At 39.0% G+C, this 24279-nt stretch overlaps 2 protein-coding genes across 2 annotated transcripts in view; one reads left to right on the top strand and one right to left on the bottom strand.

The window, feature by feature from the left end:
• LOC133848539 (uncharacterized) overlaps positions 1 to 20345 on the top strand; it is a 51762-nt gene extending 31417 nt beyond the window's left edge. The window contains exons 4-9 of the mRNA XM_062284155.1: positions 16229 to 17387; positions 18354 to 18529; positions 18602 to 18875; positions 18938 to 19232; positions 19300 to 19421; positions 19501 to 20345. Coding sequence (XP_062140139.1) covers positions 16229 to 17387; positions 18354 to 18529; positions 18602 to 18875; positions 18938 to 19232; positions 19300 to 19421; positions 19501 to 19652 — 2178 coding nt within the window. The 3' untranslated portion in view covers positions 19653 to 20345. The remainder of the gene's footprint in view (positions 1 to 16228; positions 17388 to 18353; positions 18530 to 18601; positions 18876 to 18937; positions 19233 to 19299; positions 19422 to 19500) is intronic.
• A 2420-nt stretch (positions 20346 to 22765) lies between these two features.
• On the bottom strand, positions 22766 to 23998 carry LOC133849118 (uncharacterized). Its single transcript, XM_062285004.1, has 2 exons — positions 23850 to 23998; positions 22766 to 23779 (listed from the first exon to the last, which is right to left on the bottom strand). The coding sequence occupies exons 1-2, from the start codon at positions 23889 to 23891 to the stop codon at positions 22832 to 22834; spliced, it is 990 nt and encodes a 329-aa protein (XP_062140988.1). The 5' UTR covers positions 23892 to 23998; the 3' UTR covers positions 22766 to 22831.
• Positions 23999 to 24279: the final 281 nt, after the last annotated feature.

The raw sequence follows: 24279 nt of genomic DNA on the forward strand, positions 1-24279 counted from the left end.
GGTTTTTCCAACTTTCTTTCAATTACGAAAGCAGCAGAAGAGAGAGAGAGAGAGATAAAGATAAAGAGAGAGAAAAGACTTTGCCATTTTATTGATAATGGCAAATAATTGTTGCAAATGCGCGTAATTTCTTTTCAGTAATTCGAATTGGCCAGCTTTCTAAGCCGATTTGCCTAATGGCCTAAACAGTTAGGGCCAGCAGTAACAACAACAACAACAACAACAGCAACTGCTGCAACAATTGGTACACTTCAGGTGCCAACTGGCGCAGTGGCCATTAAATTCCTTTCCTCCTCTCCCTCTCTCTTTGGTTCATCTTCTCTAGGCCAGTTCTTGGCCTTCTCTTGGCCATTAAACAGCTAATAGCTGCCTAATGAAGCTGCCGCAACAATTTCCATTTGATTGCAATAAATTATGAGCAACAACAGCAGCAGCAGCAGCTGCCCATCAAAACATTTGGCATGCAAACAACAACAAATCAGCGCAAGTTCGTTGCCTAAGTCATTCGTTTGCAGCCGCAACAAAACAACGGCAACTGTTGCTGCTACTGCTGCTGCTGCTGCTGCTACTTTTATTAATGTTTGGGCAAGCACACAAACCAATGACAACAGTGTTGCCATCAATCATGCCACAGCGTGTTGCATGCACCCAGCTGATACCCTGTAAAAATAGCAGCTGAGTTCATGTTTTGCTGCTGCTTTTAATGTTATTACCTCTTTTGTATTAGCTTCTTTTGCTGCTACTATTTCTACTACATAAATCTGCCCTTTTAATAAGAATAATAATAATAATTTGTTCTATTTTTAGTGCTAAATTTACTTTGCTTTATGCCTCGTGCTTAATACTAGAATTTCAGCTTTATTTGCCTTGATCTTTTTATATAACTTTTAGCTTAACTTTCTTTTTAATATTTCCAAGCTTGCTACTCACTTTTCTCTTACTTTAAGCTCACTCACTTTAAGCTCACTCACTTTAAGCTTAACTTTTGCTTTTGTTGCTGTCAAATACAAATGTTAGAACTGTTGTTCATATATGTTCACATATGAAATATGCTAGAGACAAGATTAATTTAAGGAGTTTTTTCTGTTTTACTATAAAAATACATATCTAAATTCGTTCATTTTTGGCTTGTCTCTGAATTCGTTTATTTTTGCAATTATCTTAAAATAGAAAAATAATTCCAAAATCATTCTTAGCTCTAATTAAAGTGGTATTCAAGTTAATTAAAGTTCAAAATTGAAAAAAAAGAATCACTCACATTCAAGATAGCTTTTGCTTCTTTTGTTGACACCGCTTAGCGCTTTTCTAACTACTACTTAGCTGTCTGATATTTACAGGGTAACTGCCACGTCGTGCTGCCGCTGTGCGAATGTCCTTAGCATTGATCTTTGCGTGTTGCATTCGAGCTGCAAATGAAAAGTATTTGCAGTGCGTTGTTGAGTGTGGCAATGTGTTGTTGTTGCATAGTTGTTGTTTCAGATGTTGTTGCAGTTGTGTGTGTGTATGTATGTGCGTGTGTTTGTGTGTGGCATGCCTTTGTTTGTGTGTAAAATGCCATAAAAATCACACACAACATAATTCTTGGCAAACACACAGCAAACAGAGAAAGAGAGAGAGAGCGAAAGAGAAGACAACAGAAACATGCACAATCATTCAGCATGCAACATGGGATTCCATTCCCCCCTTTCCTTCCCCCTCCCTTTTCCACCACTCCCAGTTGCCCCTTGCAACGTCACGTGCGGCAGTCAGAGCTGAGTCCGCCTTCAACTGCGCTTCCTGCACCGCTCTCTTCCTTCTCTCTTTGTGGCAATGTCCTGCTGTGGTTTAATTAAATGCTGGTTTTTAAAATTGCAACTGCAAAATGAGCCACAATGGGCCACTTAGGAGCACACACATACACACACACACACACACACAGAGAGAATGAGGCAAGTTGCAAGTGGCCGCATTTGCTTATCGAGCCGGTTGCTGCCTCACGCTGTTTGCTGTGTTGCTGTGGCATGTTGCCATGTAGCAAGCAAATTGGTCATCTTCATGTGGCATCTTTAGCCATGCCTCGCGCTCTGCTGTTGCAGCAACTGTTGCTGTTGCTGTTGCTGTTGTTGCTGGCGCATTCAATTATTTCCATGTCCTGATTGTCTTGTCGTGCGGCCAGCGCGAGTTTTGCATTTAAAAATAAAAATAGGCCGGCACAAACTTTTAAATTGCCACAATTTTTAATGAGCCTCCTCCTTGCTGTGGTTGCTGTTTGCAAGCGCCAGCAACAGTTGCAGCTGGTAAAGTGTCAGGCGTGTTGTAATGAGCGATGCCACGGCTAAAAATACAACAGCACACCAATCCAACAAACTGATAAGATAACACACACACAAACAAACACACACACACACACACACACAACAACTAGCAGTTGCATGTAAGGGGCAACTAGTTGTCATGTTCATTTGTGGCAACATCTTGAGTTATTCACAATTTACACGTATTCGCAATTATGCCCACTCCTCAACCATCCATCTCGCCTCGCTTCCCACACTTGTTGCCTTTCAGCATCAGCCTCAAATGACAGAGCTTTAAAGCTCTTCCAGGAACGTGCTTTCAGCAATGCTAATAGCTTTTAAATGCCCGCAGCTTTTAATGTGCTTTAATTGCCACAAATCCAACACTCGCCGCTTACTAAATATTCCTTTTAAAATAATTGTCTAAAATATTCGCAAGAATTGTCTATAAAGATTTCTGAATAATTACTCTGCATTTGTAAAGGGACTTAGAATTATTTCTGTCACGCTTTCAATTGCCTATAATATATATTTATATAAAATAAATAATAATATATTTATAACTATATATTTGCATCATATATTTTATATCTACAACTATTTATTAAACAATATTTCCAATATCTAATAGTTGTTCACTATGTATTTAATCTACCATTCATTAATTAAGCTTTTAATGTGCTTTCAATATTTTACTAACTAATTTCATTTAAAAACATTGGCTTCAAATTATTTAGTTGATTTGAAATGTTTTTTTTTTAATTTACAATGTTTCAGTTTGATTACGTGCTTTCAACTACTTTCAGTCTTGCTTAATAAAAACTTTTTTAAGCTTAAATTCAGCATGTATTTAGCTCTATTTATTTCTCTATTTTTAAAAAGATTTAAATGTAGAAAAATCATATGCATTTTTAAATTATTTTCATGTTAAAGTCAAACTGTATGCCAACAATTTTATTAAGAGCTTTTAACTGCATTCTACTGCTTTCAGTCTTACTTAGCTTTTTAACTACATATGTAAAGCTTAAATTCAGCATGTATTTCCAATCTTAAATTAACAATTTTTGTTAACTTTAAATTCTGTAACTTTGAAACAATTTTGTTTACTAACTTTAATGCTTCAACATCGATTGCTTTTGTAGTGAACATAAATCTATTTCTTCGGCAAGTGTCATTAGTATGCTTCATGCTTTGTAGTTTGATTCCCTTGCGTTGGCCAAGTTGAATGAACTTGAATGCTAATTACTGAGTGCGCGCTGCTTTTGCTGCACTTGCCACTTAATCTGCTCTAATAAATGCAATAATAAACTATGCTAATCGAAACACTTTCATTGGAATCGAAACACATTCATTTCTGTCACGCTTTCAATTGCCTATAATATATATTTATATAAAATAAATAATAATATATTTATAACTATATATTTGCATCATATATTTTATATCTACAACTATTTATTAAACAATATTTCCAATATCTAATAGTTGTTCACTATGTATTTAATCTACCATTCATTAATTAAGCTTTTAATGTGCTTTCAATATTTTACTAACTAATTTCATTTAAAAACATTGGCTTCAAATTATTTAGTTGATTTGAAATGTTTTTTTTTAATTTACAATGTTTCAGTTTGATTACGTGCTTTCAACTACTTTCAGTCTTGCTTAATAAAAACTTTTTTAAGCTTAAATTCAGCATGTATTTAGCTCTATTTATTTCTCTATTTTTAAAAAGATTTAAATGTAGAAAAATCATATGCATTTTTAAATTATTTTCATGTTAAAGTCAAACTGTATGCCAACAATTTTATTAAGAGCTTTTAACTGCATTCTACTGCTTTCAGTCTTACTTAGCTTTTTAACTACATATGTAAAGCTTAAATTCAGCATGTATTTCCAATCTTAAATTAACAATTTTTGTTAACTTTAAATTCTGTAACTTTGAAACAATTTTGTTTACTAACTTTAATGCTTCAACATCGATTGCTTTTGTAGTGAACATAAATCTATTTCTTCGGCAAGTGTCATTAGTATGCTTCATGCTTTGTAGTTTGATTCCCTTGCGTTGGCCAAGTTGAATGAACTTGAATGCTAATTACTGAGTGCGCGCTGCTTTTGCTGCACTTGCCACTTAATCTGCTCTAATAAATGCAATAATAAACTATGCTAATCGAAACACTTTCATTGGCAACACATTCTATCAATAAAACAATGCAGAGAGCCCTGCAGAAGAGCCCTGTCATTAACTTATGCCGCAGAGTGGGAGAGAACATTAGAGAGAGAGGGAGAGAGAGAGAGAGAGAGCTGGCATTCTCTGCATAGAGAGAGGGTCAGCATTTTGCAATTAATTGTAATTTCGTAGAGGCGCATTGAAGCCGCATCATCATCATCATAATTGCCATAAATCATGCAACGCTGCACTTGCCACACTGTGAACTGACCGTGCCCCTAGTTGCAGCAGCTATCTGTTCGCTGTACGTTGGTCGCTGTTGTTATCCGCCACATTCCGCGTCTCAAATGCGCTCTAATGACTCCTGTTCTTTGTCTAGCTACAAGTCCAGCTACAAGTCCAAGCTAATGGCTTCGACTTTGGCCTCTTCGACTTTGCCTCGCATAACTTCCGCGTCGCGTCGCGTCGCATCGCATCGCATCGCTGTTGCAGCTACGTTCCAGGAACGAGGCGACGCTGCAGCCCACACAGCTGATTGAAATCAAATTGCCAACCAGCCAGCCAGCCAAGCAACATGCGCCACACAATCGAACAGCAACGAAAACAACGAACAACGAACAACGAACAGCGATTGAGCTGCTCCACTCCCACAACTTTGAAGCTCCAAATTCTCAGTGTTCTTCATTGTGGGCACTTTGCATGGCACTTCCAAGAAGAATTTATGAAATGTGGCGCAGTGTGTGACCTGCCACAAGTACTTGTGGCAACTGCAACTGCAACTCAACTGCTGAGCGTGGGCAACTCGAAAAAAAGCAACCACACCCGTTTTTATACCCGCTACCCACAGGATGGAAGGGTATTATAACGTTGTGGCTGCAGGGAATGTAATCTCCTCATAGAATTTATGATTCCTGAGAATTTGTTTTTTTAATCAGTTCAAAATTGAACAAGTTATTTAGAAAATACTTTTGTATATCAAATTACGCCTACTGACATTCTGGTATATTTTAACTTTTATGGTATATTTCTAATGCAGTATTTTAACAATATACCAACCAATTTTGCTGCTTTCTCCGACAATCTGGTCTATTTTATCCTCTATGTTATATTTCTAATGCACTTCAACGATATACCAAATATGACCTTCGGTATATTTCAGTATTTTTGCGGCTTTGGCTGACAACCTGGTATTTTTTAAGCTCTGTGGTTCGAAGGTAGTGCTTTAACAATATACGGAATAAGTCCTATGGTATATTTCAGTATTTTATTGATTTCTCTAACAGTCTGGTATATATTGACCTTTATTGTATATTTATAACGTACTTCAAAGATATACCAAATTTGACCTTCAGTATATATCAGTATTTTTGCTGCTTTTGCTGACAATCTGGTATATTGTTACCTCTATGGTATATTTCTAATATATTACTTTAACGATATACCAAATTTGGCCTTTGGTATATTTCACTGTTTATTGATTTCTCTGACAATCTAGTATATATTGACCTTTATTGTATATATGTAACGTACTTCAAAGATATACCAATTATGACCTTCACTATTTTCGCTGCTTTGGCTGACAAATCTTCTATATATTTGTAATGTAGCACTTCAGCGATATACCAAATGTGTCCTTTAGTATAGTATTTTTGTTGTATATTAATTTAGTATATTTTCAATTTAATACCACACAATACTGGTATTGTTCAATATTGGATAGTGGATATTTCACAGTCGCGCACATTCGACTGCAGTTTTTTTACTTGCTTCGCTTGCTTTCGAGCAGAAGGGAAGCTGCACTTTCCAATCAACTATATAGTATACCATACAGTATATTTAGTATATAAACAACCTTGAGGCAACGCAGTCTTAGACAGGCGAACTCAGCTGGATGCACACTTTTCATATCACGGCTATTAAGCTACATTCAACTTGTTATGCAATAAATTTCCGGTTTTAAGAAACACACAAAATACATTCTACTCGTGTTGTTCCGTTTTCGTTTTTCTAAATGCGCAACGAATGCGAAATGTGACTTTGCAACTTGCAACTTGCAACTTGCAACTTGCGGCAGCGGCAGCAACTCCTGCACTTGACAAGCAGTCAGCCTGATTTCGTTTCTGTTTCAATCATATCGCATGCAATTCACGCCAAATCACAGCAACAGCAGCAACAGCAACTCGTTCTCTGCCAAGCTGATGTTCATTTTAAGTGGGTGTCAACTTTACAAATTAGTAACGGCATTTAATAGCACACACACACACACACACTTACTTCGACTCACTTTGCACTGCAGAACAAGTTTGTGTTCTAAGTCATTTGTTTTATGCATGTCCAAAAACTGTTTTGCCACTCGCAACTTTCGCAACTCGTTTCTGCTGCCTGTTGCAGCAACTTTTTGAGTCAGTTTTCCAAAACGTTGCCACAGCCACAAAAATTTCATTTTGTAATAGACAACTGTTGGCTTCCTTATTTTTTTACTACCTCGGTTTGCCGCTGCTGACGCGTAAAGTTGCTTGCAACAAACGGGAATTTGGAAATGTGAAAACTTGAAAAGCAGTTTAAAGAATATTTTTAAAAGATTTGCTTAAATACATTTTTAGTATTACTTTATTTTTTGCCAATAAAATATTTTAGTCAAAATAAATACAATTTTTAGTTTTTCATTTTAATCTCTTATTTGATTTGCACTACAAGTTTTCCTTTACGCATACGTTAAAAGGAATTGAATTTTATTATAGTATAAGTTTAATCAATTGAATTTGATTTACCAATTTAATAATCCCCACTATTTTAACTCCTATAATTTTCATTAATTCGATTTTATTTCGCTTCATTAAATTTTATGAAAAATAACTTTTCTGCTTATACAGCATTCGTTTTGTGCTTAAGTAAATCATAAATACTTCCTTTTGGCTGGCTCGAAGTGACTCGACTATTAGTTGGCCACTTGCAGCAGTTATGGCATGTGGAAATTGCTGTTGAGAAGAAGTTTCTTGCCACTTGCCACTTTGGCACTTTGCCGCATGCCGCATGCCGCTGGCAAAGTCGAGTCGCAGCCTTGGCCTTCCATTTGGCAATGCAATGCTAATGCTAATGCAATTTGCTAGTCATCATTATGTTGTCTTTAAGTTTTGTGGCACCAACTTGAGTCGCTTCGTCTGGTCTTGCCTCTTGCCTCCTGCCTCTTGCCTCTTGCCTCCTTTGCAGTTTCATCATTTCTGCCTGGCATTTAATATACTTAAAGTGTTTTGCACTGAATATAGTTTTAACTCTAAGCAACATCAACTTGCAACTCCTTCGATTGCTGCCGCTGCTGCAATCTGTGGCAACATTAGAGGCATCTCTGAACGTTGAATGTTGAACGTTTTTTCCCATTTGCCATTAGATGAAGGCCGCTTCGTGTTGGGCCTTCGTTAGCTTTATTCTCGCTTTGCTTTGCTTTTCTTTGCTTTTAATTATAACTTTTAATATTTTCACGCACACACATATATATGAGTATGTGTGTGTGTGTGCGTGTGCGTGTGTGTGCAGCTGGTAATTGTGGCAAGTCTTGAGTTGAGTTCAGGTGTTGTTGCCTCCAAGTTGCCCTGCTCCATTGTTCGATTGCAATTATGGCATCGCACTTCTATTGCGGCAAACTGGGAACTGGGACTCGAGTCACGCACACACACACACACACGAACACACACACACACATGCAGAAGGGGGGCAACACTTCATGTTGAATGATTGTGGCAGGTGCTGCAAAGTTGCGGCGGTTGCACGTTGCGCATCTTTAAACTGCGATGATTGAAAATTGCATAATTGCAGAAAGAGAGTGAGAAAGAGAGACGCGTGTTGTGACAACAAATATATATATATACATTTATATATATATATATATAGCACATTTATAGACCTCCATTTCCGCTGCTGATCGAGGGGACAACGCAGACGGACAAACAGCAAGTCCAAAGCTGTAAGGCCAGACATCCGTTTCGAGTGTTCACAAGTGTTGACACAGGCTACAGTGGGAGTGAGAGAGAAAGCAATAGCCATAGCCTGAGCAGAGTGAGAAAGCAAGCGTCTAGAATTCGAACTTGTGGCGAAAGGAAGTTAGAAGTTGATCTGCCAACGAAGCGAGCATTTTGTTTGCACTTCCAGCGAATTGCGATTGCAAAATGTTGCAGCACATTTTAAGAAATTAACAATATAGTATGTCTCAACATAACCTTAATTTAACTCAATTTTATTATATAGTCTGCTTATTATTAAGCTCTCTTACAAATTTTGCATTTATTTTACCACTAATCGCACATAATATGATTGAAAGTTGTTTTCAAAATAATAACGCAATATCTTCAATCTTCAACTTAACCTCAAAAATTGATAACAATTTGCACAAATGACAGATTTATTCAAATTTTGATTAGTTTGCATAACAAATAATAGATACAATAAATAATAGCTATTTAAACTTTCCATTTAACAGTTCTACAAAGGGAAATTAGAAACTAAGCTTCAGCTTAACCTCACAAAATTGACAACAATTTGTAAAATGGCAAATTTAAGCAAACACTTTTTAGTTTGCATAAGATATAAGCGACTAAACGCTATTTACGCCCTTAATTTAACACTTCTACATAGAGAAATTCGAAACTAAGTTTCAACTTAACCTCACTAAATGACAAACAATAGATATTTAGAGAGTTTAGAGCTTAATTTAAAAAAATTTCAAATTTAGCTAAACTCTTTTAAGTTTGTATAAGAAATAAACATCTAAATACCATTTAAGCCCTTCATTTAACAATTCTACAAAGAGAAATTAGAAACTAAGCTTCAATTTAACCTCACAAAGTGGCAATAATACCGCAAACAATAGATATTCAGAGAGCTCAATTTGTAGAAAGCAACAGCGGCAGCTCAATTAAACCCCAAAAAATGTCAAAACTTGTCAATTTCACGCATTAAATGATAAGTTAATGCAATTTGTAATGCTCTACAATTTTTATAAAAACAGTTTTATGCTTAATTTAGCAGAAAAATGCAAGCAACAGTTGACATGCTTCGACTTAACCTCACAAACTGCAAATTGAATGCAGTTTCTTTTTTTCTGAGTGGGAAAACAATGCTGGAGACACTTGAGACACTTTTCACGGCACACACACACACACACACACACACACACACGGACAGTGCAAAACTGTGCCTCAATCTAACCTCACAAAATTGCAACAATTACGACAATGAAAAAAAGCAAGAAAGAAAGAAATAACTGTCACTGGGACTAATTAAAACTGGAACTGCTTTTGTGTCAGATCTTTTCGCCTTTCTACAAAAAAAAAAAGAAAAACGAAGCAAAACAAATAAAACCAAAAGAAAAGAAAAAACGACTTTGCCGTTGGCCTCTTGATGACTGTTTTTTCTTCTTCAGCTTCTGTTGTTGCTGCTTCTTCTCGTTTATTTTCTTTTGACGGTTTTATTTTTTGTGTGTTTGGTTTTTGTGTTTTGGAGAGTCGTTTCGTTTGGGTATTCATTTCATTCACGCGCTTTATTCATTTCATTTTAATTGAGTTAATTGCATATTATTACTTTCACTGCTCGGCTTGACGCTGTTTCTTCTTTATCTTTTTCGTCTTCTTCTGATTTTCCCCTCTCTTTATTGTTTGTTGTTTGTTGTGACCGTTAGCTTTGAATGCTATCTCTTTTCGGCCACAAATAATGATGTACTATAGAGCTCGCTATTTCGCTCGCTAACGGCGTGACCTTTGAAGGTTTTCATTTTCAGCGTTTCAGCTGCTTCCACCAAAATTCTTCAACGTCTTCTTCTAATGCGCGTTCCCCCCTCTCTCTCTCTCTGTCTCGCTCACTCTGCTGACTGCTTATGGCATTCACTTGCTCAGCTTGCCTCGTAATTAGAGGCCATACGCGAAGAGGAAGTAAACGTGCCTAATGATAACCTTTAGCTCGTTTCCCAGTTTGTGGCCACAGCCACAGCCAACTCCTCAACCTCAACTTCAACTCCATCGCCATCGCCATCGCCATCGCCATCTCCATGCACATCCACAGGGCGTCCACAAGCCGAACGCTGAAACGAAAGCAGAGCCAATGTAACTATCCCATAGCTAGAGCTAGAGCTAGAGCTATAGCTATAGCTATAGCTATAGCCATACAATTTTCATGATTGCTAGTTATGCCGCAGTTCAACGCTGCATCATCCATCTAACTAAGTACGCGCCACTGACCAGCCGCAGTCGCTGCCACAGCGCACAACCCAAAGCGTTGCCCCAATGGAATGTGATGAGTACACTCACAACACACACACTCACACACGAGAGCACTCATAGCACTCACACACTCATAACACTATATTGCACTCATTTTTCTTTTCTTCTTTATTTTTTTTTTTTGTGAGCCAAGCAACTGCAGTTGCTTCAAGTTGGCATCCCAACTCTTCTGCTCGCCTCTTGTAACTCAGCTTGCAGCTGAGAACTTTTGCTGAAACTTGCCACAAACTTGTCTTACGTCTATAGCTGCGACATGGCTTGATATCAATGCGATCGGTCGAGTATATAAGATTTAACAGATACACAATTTAGTTGAAATTTCAACGAAATCAAATAAACAAGGCTTAGCAAGATAAATATCTTTTTTTTTATAATTATAACATTTTAAAAGGAAGCTAAATTTATTTTATTACAACCATAAATCAGTGGAGGTAAGATTTACTTAAAGGTAGATTTACTAAAACAGTTTGGTTTAAGAAAAGCTTTAAAAAAAAAAAAAGAGAAAAGAGAGAGAGAGAGAAAAGAGAGAGAAATTTTATATAACAAACAAAATTGCGGTAGATTTACTTAAACAGCTTACTTTAAGAAAAACTTTATATTGAAAAGACAAATATATTTTTTAAAACTTTATTCTCTATATATTTAGAAAAAGAAAATATACACAATATATTATAAAAGTTATAGTTATTTACAAAAAATATTACGCAAAGATTTTTACACTCTTTGTTTAAATTGAAGCTTAAGCTATAAAACAAAATTTATAAACAAAACAAAAAAAAAGAACTACATAAAGTTATCATAGAAATTATGATAGAAGAACAAATATATTTTTTCCCCTTTTTATTAAATTTTTTTTAGAAAACTACGCAAAGATTTGTACATTTTTAGTTTAGGCAAAATTTTTTTTAATAAAATAGATTTTATTATAGTCTAAAAGGAACTAGATAAAGTTATTGTAGAAGTTTTAAATGAAGATCAAATTCATTTTTCCCATTTTATTTTCATTTACTTGGAAAACTACGCAAAGATTTTTACATTCTTAGTTTAAATTGAAACTAAAGCTTTTAGGAAAAATGTACTTTAATAAATTTGATTTTATTATAGTTACTTAAAAAGACTAGAAACTACACAAAGTCATAAAAATTGTTGGTCGAAGCTGCTGCATGTGTTGTTCATGTGTTGCAAATGCCGCCCAAGTTGTGGCACTTCAACCTTTGCTGCTGTTGTTGCTCTTGCTGTTGAGTTAGCGTTGATTGAGTGCGCTGTAAATGTGGCTAACGCCCACATGGCTTACACATGTTGCTCCTGCTGCTGCTGTGGCAAGTTGCACGTTGCAAGTTGCAAGTGGCTGTTCTTCAATTCCAAACTGAGCGCCATTCATATGCATGTGAATTGTTTTTGGGCACTCAGCTGGCATTTCCTGTTAGCCCAGCGGTGGCATTTAGCAGCTGATTGCAATTCGCAATTACAGCAACAAGTGAGTGCAACGTGCAACAGGCAACAGGCAACAGACAAGAGGCAACTGGCAACTGGCAACTGGTTGCGCATCATCTGCAAATTAGAGAAGTGCTCGAGAAGTGAAGATTTGAGTTGGATGGTGCCCCAAGGACGCCCCAAAAATAAACTTGGGCGAGTTGTGCGCATTTAGGGGCTATAAATAAAAATGCGAATCGTGCAGCGTGCAACGCACAAAGCACAACGTGCAACGTGCAACACACACAACGGTGGCAATGACGTCAAACGTATTTCGCAAACGAATCGAATGCAATCCAAGTGTTTTTTTGTTTTCTGGTTGCATTGCATTGCATTTATCTCGCTCAGACGATCGCTCGCTACGCTCGATTGCTTGCCATGTAATTGGCTCTCGGCTGGCGACTCCAAATGCTCAGCCTGCAACTGCCACAGCAGCAGCAACAAGCTGCAACTGCTCTCTGTGTGTGTGTGTGTGTGTGTCTCATGCAGATTGGCAATTGTAGAACAAGAACACAAAAAGAAAAAAAAGGCAGCAACAAGGCAACACTCGAAAGCGACTCCCCTGCGATGCTGCTGCTGCTTCTGCTTGTTGTTGTGGTTGTTGTTGTTGTTGCCACTGCTTGTTGCAAGTTGTAGCTGTTGGCTAGCAGCTGGCAGCATTGCATTGCCACCTCCTGCAAAACAGTTGTTGCTGTTGCTGTTGTCGTTGTCAATGTTGCTCATGTTTGCTGCTTCTCTAGTTGTATCCTCCGCATCTCTCCCTCTCTCCCTCTACCCTTCTCTTTCTCCAGTTCTTGCTCTCCCTCTTGCAATTGGACACGGCATTCGCTTTGCCACAGCTCTGACTTAATGTTGTTTGTAATAGCCACGTTCCGCGCGCTGTAATCATTTCCCCATCCCCCTTCTACATTCTACCTCCACCCTCCCTCGCTCGACACTCTCTTCATAATTGTTGCATGCCGCTGTTGCTTAGTTCTGCTCGCTGCTCGCTGCTCGCTGGCCAAACGATCGCTGACCACTTCGCCTGGGACAATTTAGCAAACAAATTGAATTCAATATGTTAATATAATTGCAGAGCTGCGTTGCCCAAGTGGCCCCTCCCCCCCCCCTCCCCCTCTCCCTTTCCTGCTTCTCTGATTCTTCTTCACTCCCTCAATGGGACTGACTGCGAAAGGAGGCGTGGCAGTGAACATCAATTGCAGCTTGCGAGTAAACACAATTGCAAACAGCAGCATCGTTATCGATATAATAACATTACAGACACGTTACAGCCTATCGTTATCGATAATTCCATAATTAAAGGCTATCGTTATCGATAATTCCATAATTAACGCCTTTTTAGTTGCTTAGCTATTCATCTTGAGCAAACAGCAATAAACATGCAAACATTCAATAGTTAGATTCCAATATCAATCGATCGATCCTTACAATTATCGATGACACCTTACAGCCTATCGTTATCGATAAACCCTTAATTTGGCCATATTTTATTAAAGTTAACTATAATTAAAGTAGCTGAATCAAAATCGATCTTCACAATTATCGATCACACCTTGCAACTTTAATCAATAGTTATCGAAAATGCGTTCCCATCTTCTTTAATTCAATATCGATCACATCACATCATCGAAGGATGTAATTTTCAACAAAACAACCTTTCATTCTCTAGTTACCACGTAATAAACAACATTCATGCAATCTTCACTATTATCGATCAGTGCAACAATCGATCGTGATCGATAACTCAATTTGCATGCTTGCTCAGCAACTCCCACTCAAGGAGCTTCTTTTCTTTTGGTAGTGTCTGACTTCCGCATCTCGAATATCTGAAAATCGAATGCAAATGAATAATGAATGAACTCACGAGTGAATAAACTGCATAAATTTGAGAACACGTCGAGTGTCAAAAAAAAAGGCAGAAGCATTGAAGGGTGACTGAATAAAACGAGTGTGAATAAATGATAAATCCACAGCTTGACCCACGGCTTAACCCATGTTGCCCATTGCGGCGTAGGCAAAAGCTTAACCCTTGAGCTTGAGCGTATAATGAGACTTTAATGGTTGCGGATAATAATAATAAGATACGCACTTGAGGATTTGCAAGCTAAGAATCGACAATTGAATAAGCGATAATGTTCAAGTACACTCAGTGAATGCACTCACACTCATTCACAATCGCACTCGTTAAACCGAATGACTTGCCAGACTTTGCAGCAGAGACGTGCTTTCGCTTTTCGCACCTCGAGGCACAAGAGTCAGTGCCAGTTGCGAGTTGCGAATTGCGAGTTGCGAGTTGCGCCCCCGCAACAAGACAGAAGTGTGGCTGTTTGTGGCAGCTGCAAGTTGGCAAAACAAGAGCCAAAGGCAATTTGCAGCACCGAAATGGAAGCCACAAGAATTGCAATTGCAATTGGAAATTGGAAATTCGAAATTCGAAACGAGGCCATTAGAATTTTCAACCGCAGAAATACAAAACAGAACATCAAGAGCAAGAGCGAGAGCGAGAGAAGTGGCAACTAGAGTAGCTGGTGGCATCTGCCCGGTGGCAAGTGGCAAGTGGCAGTGAGGCCATTGTAATTTCCGCCTGGGCAGCTCATTAAAGTCTTTGACTTGTTCGCAACGTTGTGGCAACGAACTTCCAGCCAGCCAAGAGGCCAAGGGCAGCACAAGATGATGGGAGGAGGGGAAGATGTTGCAAGTGCTGAGCAGGGGGGAGGCATTTCTTATTGGTTCGCTGGTTTGCTGCTGGCCAGCTCAGTTAAGCGTGTAATAGACCAGCGGATGTTTTCAGCCACAGCTCAGCACAACCCACTCAACCAAAAGGGTTCTTCCCACTCTTTGCTCCCTTCTCCTTCTCCTTCCCCTCTCGACTGTCGACTGTCGGCTGTCGGCACCCACAATTAGCGAGTCGTCAAACAGCAGCAGCAAAAATAGATTTGCACATTTCACCTAATTCAATTTGCATATTCTATTTCCCGTTTCCACACAGAAACATATTCAATTTAAGTTTGAAATGAGAATAAGATAAATTCTAAGGACTAAAAGTAGTTGAATCAATGTATGGGAAATATTTTCCCAAATCTCAAAAGTATGATAGTATTCAATTTAAGTAAGAATAGAAAAAGTTATATACTCGTAAAAGCATGGGAAATCTTTGGGAATAAGATAAATTCTTATGACTAAAAATAGTTCAATCAAAGCATAGGAAATCTTTAGAAATAGGATAAATTCTAATGACAAAAAACAGTAAAATCAAAGCATGGGAAATCTTTTCTAATATCCCAAACTAAATCTGTTTTAAAGTGCGATTTTTATAAAAGAAATTATAATTTTTATATGATATTCTTAGGAATAGAAATATATATATAAAAGCGTGAGAAATCTTTGGAAATAAGATTCTAATAAAATTCTAAGGACTAAAAATAGCATGGAAAACCTTTTTCCAAATCCCAAAAGATATATTCAATTTAAATACAATAATAAGTGTAAATAAAGAAATACTTAGGAATGTAAATAGATAAATGAAAGCATTGGAAATCTTTGGGAATAAGATAAATTCTAAGGGCTTAAAAATGGTGAAATGAAAGCATAGAAAATCTTTTCCCAAATCCCCAAGATTTTTTAGAAATAGAAATAGCATAGGAAAAATGCGATTTAATGAAAGGAAATTATAATGCTAATATGATGAATATGAATTGAATTGAAAATTCTCTTCAATAACTAAACACATAAAAATAGGGAACAAGAACTTTTAGCTTAACTTGAGGATCATCTAAGGCAGAACACGTTTAGAGTTTAATCTGAGCCGATGCAGTTGACAGCTCTTGAAGTAATCAAAAACATCTGCGTATCTGCGTAAAACGCAAATAGTTTTTGCCCGAGAGACTTGAACAATAAATCTAGCAGCTTAAGTGAGGAAATGTAAAATTGTAAAATGCAGTCATAAAAAGGCAAACTTTAGCATTAACTGAACTGAACTGAGCTGACTTCCAGAACTTGTTCTCAATCTCCACTTGTTTTTTTTTTATATGGACTACTTGCAGATGCAAATGGCAGCGAGGAGAACAACAACAACAGGCAGCAGAACGAGGATGTGCACTCTCAGTGTGCTGGCTCTTGGACTGGCGATGATGCTGATGATGCTGCCCAGCGAGGCAGCTGCTCGCATGGCGTTCGAGAAGCTGACAGATTACGATTTCGCCGGCACCACCTACTACAGCGTGAAGAATCTATCGCTCTACGAATGCCAGGGCTGGTGTCGCGAGGAGGCCGATTGTCAGGCAGCCGCCTTCAGTTTTGTGGTCAATCCGCTGTCGCCGTCGCAAGAGACGCACTGTCAGCTGCAGAACGATTCGTCGGCAGCGAATCCATCGGCGGCGCCACAGCGTTCGGCCAACATGTACTACATGGTGAAGTTGCAGCTGCGCAGCGAGAACGTCTGCCATCGTCCTTGGTCATTCGAACGGGTGCCCAACAAAATCATTCGCGGTCTGGACAATGCCCTGATCTACACCAGCACCAAGGAGGCTTGTCTGTCGGCCTGTTTGAACGAGAAGCGTTTCATTTGTCGCTCGGTGGAGTACGATTACAATAACATGAAGTGTGTGCTCAGCGATTCGGATCGTCGCAGCTCGGGACAATTTGTGCAGCTGGTCGATGCCCAGGGTACCGATTACTTTGAGAATCTCTGCCTGAAACCCACCCAGGCCTGCAAGAACACACGCTCCTTTGCCAACGCACGCATGGGCGTCTCCGAGGAGAAGGTCGCTCAGTATGTGGGACTCCATTACTACACCGACAAGGAACTGCAGGTGACCTCGGAGTCCGCTTGCCGTCTGGCCTGTGAAATCGAATCGGAATTCCTTTGCCGCTCGTTCCTTTACCTCGGACAACCTCAGGGTGCTCAATACAACTGCCGCTTGTATCATTTGGATCACAAGACACTGCCCGATGGCCCCTCGACCTATTTGAACCACGAGCGTCCTCTCATCGATCACGGCGAACCCATTGGCCAGTACTTTGAGAATCAGTGTGAAAAGTCCGCCGCATCGAACTCGGGCAGCAACGCTGGCAACTCACCACCTGGCACACTGGATAAGATCGATACGCTGCCCGTTAGCCTGGACACCATCGAGGATCCCAATCTGACCAACATGACGCGCAACGATGTGAACTGCGACAAGACCGGCACCTGCTACGACGGTAAGTACTTCTATGCTTCCTGATTTTACCTAATCTTAATCTAGGAAGGGTATTTTATTACAATTCTTGACTTTCCAAGATCCTGATTAGTCCGCTATCTGAACTTGTAGTTCCCCTGACCACACAACTTCCTGATTTTGTCTAGTCCGCTGTCTATTCTTAATATAGGAAGGGTATTTTATTACAATTCCTGACTTTCCAAGATCCTGATTAGTCCGCTATCGAAATTTGTAGTTCCACAAGTATTCCATTATAGTTTCTGATTTCTTTATTACCCAAGGGTACTTTATTATATTCCCCTGACCACATAACATCCTGATTTTGTCTAGTCCGCTGTCTAGTCTTAATATAGGAAGGGTATTTTATTACAATTCCTGACATTCCAAGATCCTGATTAGTCCGCTATCGAAATTTGTAGTTCCACAAGTATTCCATTATAGTTTCTGATTTCTTTATTACCCAAGGGTACTTTATTATATTCCCCTGACCACATAACATCCTGATTTTGTCTAGTCCGCTGTCTAGTCTTAATATAGGAAGGGTATTTTATTACAATTCGTGACTTTCCAAGATCCTAATTAGTCCGCTATCGAAATTTGTAGTTCCACAAGCATTCCATTATAGTTTCTGATTTCTTTATTACCCAAGGGTACTTTATTATATTCCCCTGACCACATAACTTCCTGATTTTATCTTGTCCGCTGTCTAGTCTTAATATAGGAAGGGTATTTTATTACAATACCTGACTTTCCAAGATCCTGATTAGTCCGCTATCAAAATTTGTAGTTCCACAAGTATTCCATTATAGTTTCTGATTTCTTTATTATCCAAGGGTACTTTATTATCTTCCCCTGACCACATAATGTCTGATTTTATCTAGTCCGCTTTATCTAGCTTACTTCTTGACTTTCCCAGTTCTTTGCCTTAACCCAGTTGCATACTAATCGCCACTCTTATGTCCCAAAGTTTCGGTACACTGCAAGGACACACGTATCGCTGTCCAGGTCCGCACCAACAAGCCCTTCAATGGCCGCATCTATGCCTTGGGTCGCTCCGAAACCTGCAACATTGATGTCATCAACTCCGATGCCTTCCGTCTAGATCTGACCATGGCTGGCCAGGATTGCAACACCCAGAGCGTGGTACGTATGACAACTAGTAAATATTATACCGAACTTTAGCTAATCTTTGTACTTATTTTCTGCCTCAATTAGACCGGTGTGTACTCGAATACAGTTGTGCTGCAGCATCACAGCGTGGTGATGACCAAGGCCGATAAGATCTATAAGGTGAAGTGCACATATGACATGAGCTCCAAGAACATCACATTCGGCATGATGCCCATCCGCGATCCTGAGATGATTCACATCAATTCATCGCCCGAGGCGCCACCACCAAGGATTCGCATTCTGGATACACGTCAGCGCGAAGTGGAGACTGTGCGCATCGGCGATCGCCTCAACTTCCGCATCGAGATCCCCGAAGACAGTGAGTATTTCACAAATTTCCCTCCCCCTTGGAAACTCAATTAATTTGGTTTTCCCTTCCAGCTCCTTATGGCATCTTTGCTCGCTCGTGTGTGGCCATGGCCAAGGATGCACGCACCAGCTTCAAGATTATCGACGACGATGGCTGCCCTACCGATCCCACCATCTTCCCCGGATTCACCGCCGACGGCAATGCATTGCAATCGACCTATGAGGCATTCCGTTTCACCGAAAGCTATGGCGTCATCTTCCAGTGCAACGTCAAGTATTGTCTGGGTCCCTGTGAGCCGGCTGTCTGTGAATGGAACATGGAATCCTTTGAATCCCTGGGCAGAAGGCGTCGTCGTTCCATTGAGAGGTGAGTTCTACTTTCAGTTATGGAATGAATTTGTCATACTAACTCTTTCCGTCTCTTTCCGATCTAGTCCCGCCAATGAGACTAAGAGCGAGGATCATATGAACATTTCACAGGAGATTCTGGTGCTGGACTTTGGAGATGAAAAACGTGAGTTCTTCAAGGCGGATCCCAGCACAGACTTCTCCAAAGGTAAGCAATCGATAACAACCTGATCAAACCTCTCTTTACTCAACTCTGCCTCTCTCTCTCTCTATCTCGCACACTGCAGACAAGACTGTGACCATCATCGAGCCGTGTCCCACAAAGACGTCCGTGCTGGCGCTGGCCGTGACCTGTGCGCTCATGATCCTGCTCTACATTTCCACATTGTTCTGCTACTACATGAAGAAATGGATGCAGCCCCACAAAATCGTAGCATAAGTTTAGGCGCCGCAGTGTTACAAGCAACAACAACAGCAACCGCAGCGAAAGCGTAAACAAAAAAAACAGCAAACGAAAAGCATAAGCTGAAACAAAATAAAATGCACACACAGAGGAGAAAAAGGAAAACAAAAATCATACACAACAAAATTGTCACCTACACAAAAAACATACACACACACACAGACAGCATCTCACACACTCATTCGCTATGTCTATCTCTCTCGCCCTAAAGCCTGCACTGTGCACGCTGCTATTGTTGTCGCCATCGCTATCGTTGTCGGCACTCAGCGCTCTCTTTTGCAGGAGAGTTCCAGCAATGAGAGCACACACAGCGCAGCGCAGTAACTTAGCAATTATCGCACATCGATCGCACTTTCGATATCGATAGCGAATGCGATTGCGATAGCGGACGCATAGCGCAAGCTGCCTGCAATTAGCTGACAAGCGTATATTTTTTTTTTTTTTTTTAATTAATTTACTATATATACAATTTATTTATTTATATTTATTTAGAATTAGAGAGCGTGAGATACTTCCAGATCATCGACCAAGCCTATTTTTTATGCATACATATAAAAAAAAAAACAAAAAAACATATTCTCTAACAATTAGTAGAAAAGCAACAAAAAGAACAACAACAAAAATCAAATGCACTTTTATATTTATGCGTAAAATAAGAAGAAGAAGAACGCATAATGCGCGCACGTACTTTCTATAAAGTTACGAAAGAGAGAGTTAATCACAAAAACAAATACAGCCGCAACAAAACATATGCGACAGATAGAGAGAGAGATAGATTGAGAATCGAGCTTAAAGCTCAATCCGATCATTCTCTTTTGTAACTTGTATAGAGACTGCGGCCGCTAACACACACACACACATACACACGTGCAATCACGCACGTCTACTCGTACACGCCCAGCTAATTTTCCACTCATTACACACACATACAAACACGCGCACACGCACATACTCACAATTATTTAATTTAAAAGAAAACGCAATGGAAACCAGCAAACTGATGCAATTTAAGCAAATACAAATACAAATACAAATACATAAATAACGAATAACAAGAAAAATACAGAAATTAAAACAAGAGCAAAATGAACAGAATTTCATAGCGTGTACAATGAAATTGTGCTTAATTGTATTGCATTTATTTAATTTAAATCTATTTATGATAATAAAGAATGATAACACAAAACAAATATCCTAATACTATGTTTGATTATTTTCGTGCCCCTTTTGCTCTTCTAACAGAGCATTTGTTTTTGTAAATACTCTTTTTCATTCATTTATTCATTTATATGCACATACATATGTATTTACATTCAGTCGTACATATGTATATATCTACATACATTTGTATGTATTTATATGTAAGTATATGTTCATGTATATTTGAACATTTGATTGATTTGGATCCATGCAAAATTAAATCAAAAATTAATTAGACCCCATACCTTGGTGCCCAGTTAATAATTTATTCTTCACAAAGCTCTTCCTCGAACTCCAGGGGAACTTTGCCCGAAAATTTCGAGTTCATTATCTCCGCCTTCTTGTACCTGATTATCATTATTGTCTACACATGCCCATGTTATTGGAGGCTCAATATCAGGAGATTCCAAAAGAGCTATAACATCTCTTGGTAGGCTTTTTTTATAGTTTAATCTCTGACCTTCCTTTAGATTTATAGTTGAAAGCAGTGGGTCAGAGGAATCTAATGCTCTATTAAACACATCTGATATAGTATTCCTTGCATAAGAAAACATATCGAGTTTGTAAAGCATTTTCACGGAGAGCCCCTAGAAGATGTACGGAGGTTTCCATAATTTGGTGCCAATGTACCAGTACTTTATGCAAAATTTGAGACATTGGACACCACTTATAAGTATTAACGTATAAGTACATCAAGTACCTACTCTAAGTTTTGATGGGCATACCTCAAACATTATGCAGCAATTGAAATTATATAAACACTTTTCAAAACGGCATGCAACAATAGCATTGAATTTTCTGTTTCATAGACCAGTTCAAATGCTAATTTTCACTTTAACCTTGGTCCTGCCTCAGTATACGCAAAGCGTTTACGACCAGACTTTACGCGTGGAACATCATCTTAAGAAACTCAATTATGAAAGAGGATGCAAGCCATTGCGCAGGCTTTTCTGATGCATTTTCGTAAATTAGAGTTATTCAATCCGAAAAACTGAATGAGCTTATCTTTTATTAAGATTTCCTGAACATCACTTAATTCATTTTCATCGATATTTTGCAAAACAAACTGCTTCACAGCAGTTTGTTGGCGGTTGTTGTTGCTCCAAAAATCAAGCAACGTTGAATAACAAGAGGTAAATACAACTGCAACATTAAGTTTTGCCGTAAATCGGGCAAAAACGGGCTAAAATGTTAACCACTATTTGATTGTTAACATTATGGTTAATAACATTCAGATTTAATATTGCCTCGACCGGCCTAGACGCACTAGTTACACTCCACAGAAACACAAATACATTTTTGTTACCAGGGACCTAAAAATATACCAACAACTCATTGCACGATTGGACAATATATCACATGTACTAAAAATTTAGTGCCTTAAGGATCTAGCAAGGATGCACATTTTTGTAATCACAACAAACAGGACTATCGATTGGCATTCAAAGATTTTAAGGATAATACCAAAAAATGCACTTGCAATTTTTTCAAGGGGTAGGTGTAGAAAAATTGGCAAAATACCAGAAAATCCGCCATATCTCGGCTATTTGAAGGACGATCGGGATGTCCTTTGGCAGAAGGATAGCTCTTTTAAATACAAACCGATTGACATACCAAAAAGAACGAATGTCCTGTAAGCAACAAAGTTACAAGTTACTTACAACGGATCTTAGTACCGTTGGCTAACAATATGGTATATTTCGTGCTCTATGGTATATTTCAATGATATTTTGATATATCAATAGTAGTATTACTATATATTAGTATTTTTAAAATGCGGCACTAATTTACTTTTATTCGAAATGGGTAGCGGCTATCTCACAGTCGATTCGACTAAAGCTTTCTTGTTATTCTTTTAATATTATATTTTATTTTTAAATTAAAATAATTAAACTGCTTGTAATTCATTTTATTAAAAACTATTGTAAAAGTGAAAATTTATTATGCAAATCGCATTAATGGCATTGGGCAAAGTTAATGCCGTTCTCGATCGACTGCTGCAAGCCCTTCAACGCCTTCTCAAGGCCAGCCTGCTCGTAATCATCGAGCGGCGGCAAACCGTGATTCTTCTCGATGCCGCGCGGACCGAAGCTCAAGGGGGTGGCGAAATAGCTGACCTCCGTCACATCCGAATAGACGTAGGCGCATTCGATGGGCGCCTTCCTGCCCTTGAGACCGAGGAGCAGGGCGTTGGCAAAGCGAGCGCTGGCAAATGCCATCGATAGGGTCGCCGAGCCTTTGCCCTCCTTGGCCTGGACCACTTCATCGCCGCCCATTTGTATGCGCTTAACAAGCGCCTCCCGGCACTCCTGGTCGTCATTAAATTTGGGCTTGCATTGCGATATGATGGGCAAAATGGTGTCGCCAGCATGTCCGCCAATCACCGGGACACTTACTTTGCGCGGATCGACGTTCATGAAATCACCAAGGAATGTCTCGGCGCGCACCAAGTCAAGTGTAGTGACGCCAAACAACCGCCGCGGATCGAATAGATCCTCCTTCTTTAGAAATTCAGCGGCCATCGGGACAATGGCATTCACCGGATTGGTGACAATCGCAATCAAGGCATACGATGCATGCTCAGCAATCGCTTTGATTGCACCGCTCACAACGTTCGCATTCACCTCGAACAGCTGTTCACGGGTCATGCCCGGTTTGCGGGCAACGCCGGCGGTGATAATCACAAGATCGGCACACTTGACGGCGTCGTTCATCTGGGATGCACCCGTGTAGGATTTGACATGAACTTTTGTGGCCACGTGCGACAAATCGGCGGCGACGCCAGCCACATTTGCCACATCGTGCAGCACCAATTCGGTGACCAATTTATTGTTCTTCATCAGCAGCGAAAGTGGTTGTCCAATGCCACCGGCAGCTCCAATCACGGTAACCCTAAAGTGTCGCTGTTGTTTGTATACAATTTGATTAACATTATTAATATATATATAATATGTATATATGAATGCTGCTTACCAATTGCTGTTGCATTGTTGACCATAGTTTACCGCAAATCATTTTCAAATATTTACAAATAAAAAATCTAAGCCAAAATTTGAAATAAAAAAGTGTTTTATGTGGCAAACTCAAAGCGACAGTCTCGACCTCTGACAAAACCAACCAAATAAATCGATCGACACTTAACTCGAGACTTGCTTAAATAATTTCCGACTCTTCTCTTCACATTCCACAAATATATGTAAATCTATATTAGCAAAAATTTATGTTTTTTATTCCATTATTTACATCAACTTTGTAATCCTAAATAACTTTCAAGCATTCGGATTCATTTTGTTTTTCAACACAACTTTATAATTAACACAATTAAAAATAAAAAGAACTTAATGAATACCCTTGCATTTTACTCAATTTAGTAAAAATTCATGTTTTGTTTCTTTTTATTTCG

The sequence above is a fragment of the Drosophila sulfurigaster genome, chromosome X (genome assembly GCF_023558435.1).
Source record: "Drosophila sulfurigaster albostrigata strain 15112-1811.04 chromosome X, ASM2355843v2, whole genome shotgun sequence".
Lineage (NCBI taxonomy): Eukaryota > Metazoa > Arthropoda > Insecta > Diptera > Drosophilidae > Drosophila > Drosophila sulfurigaster.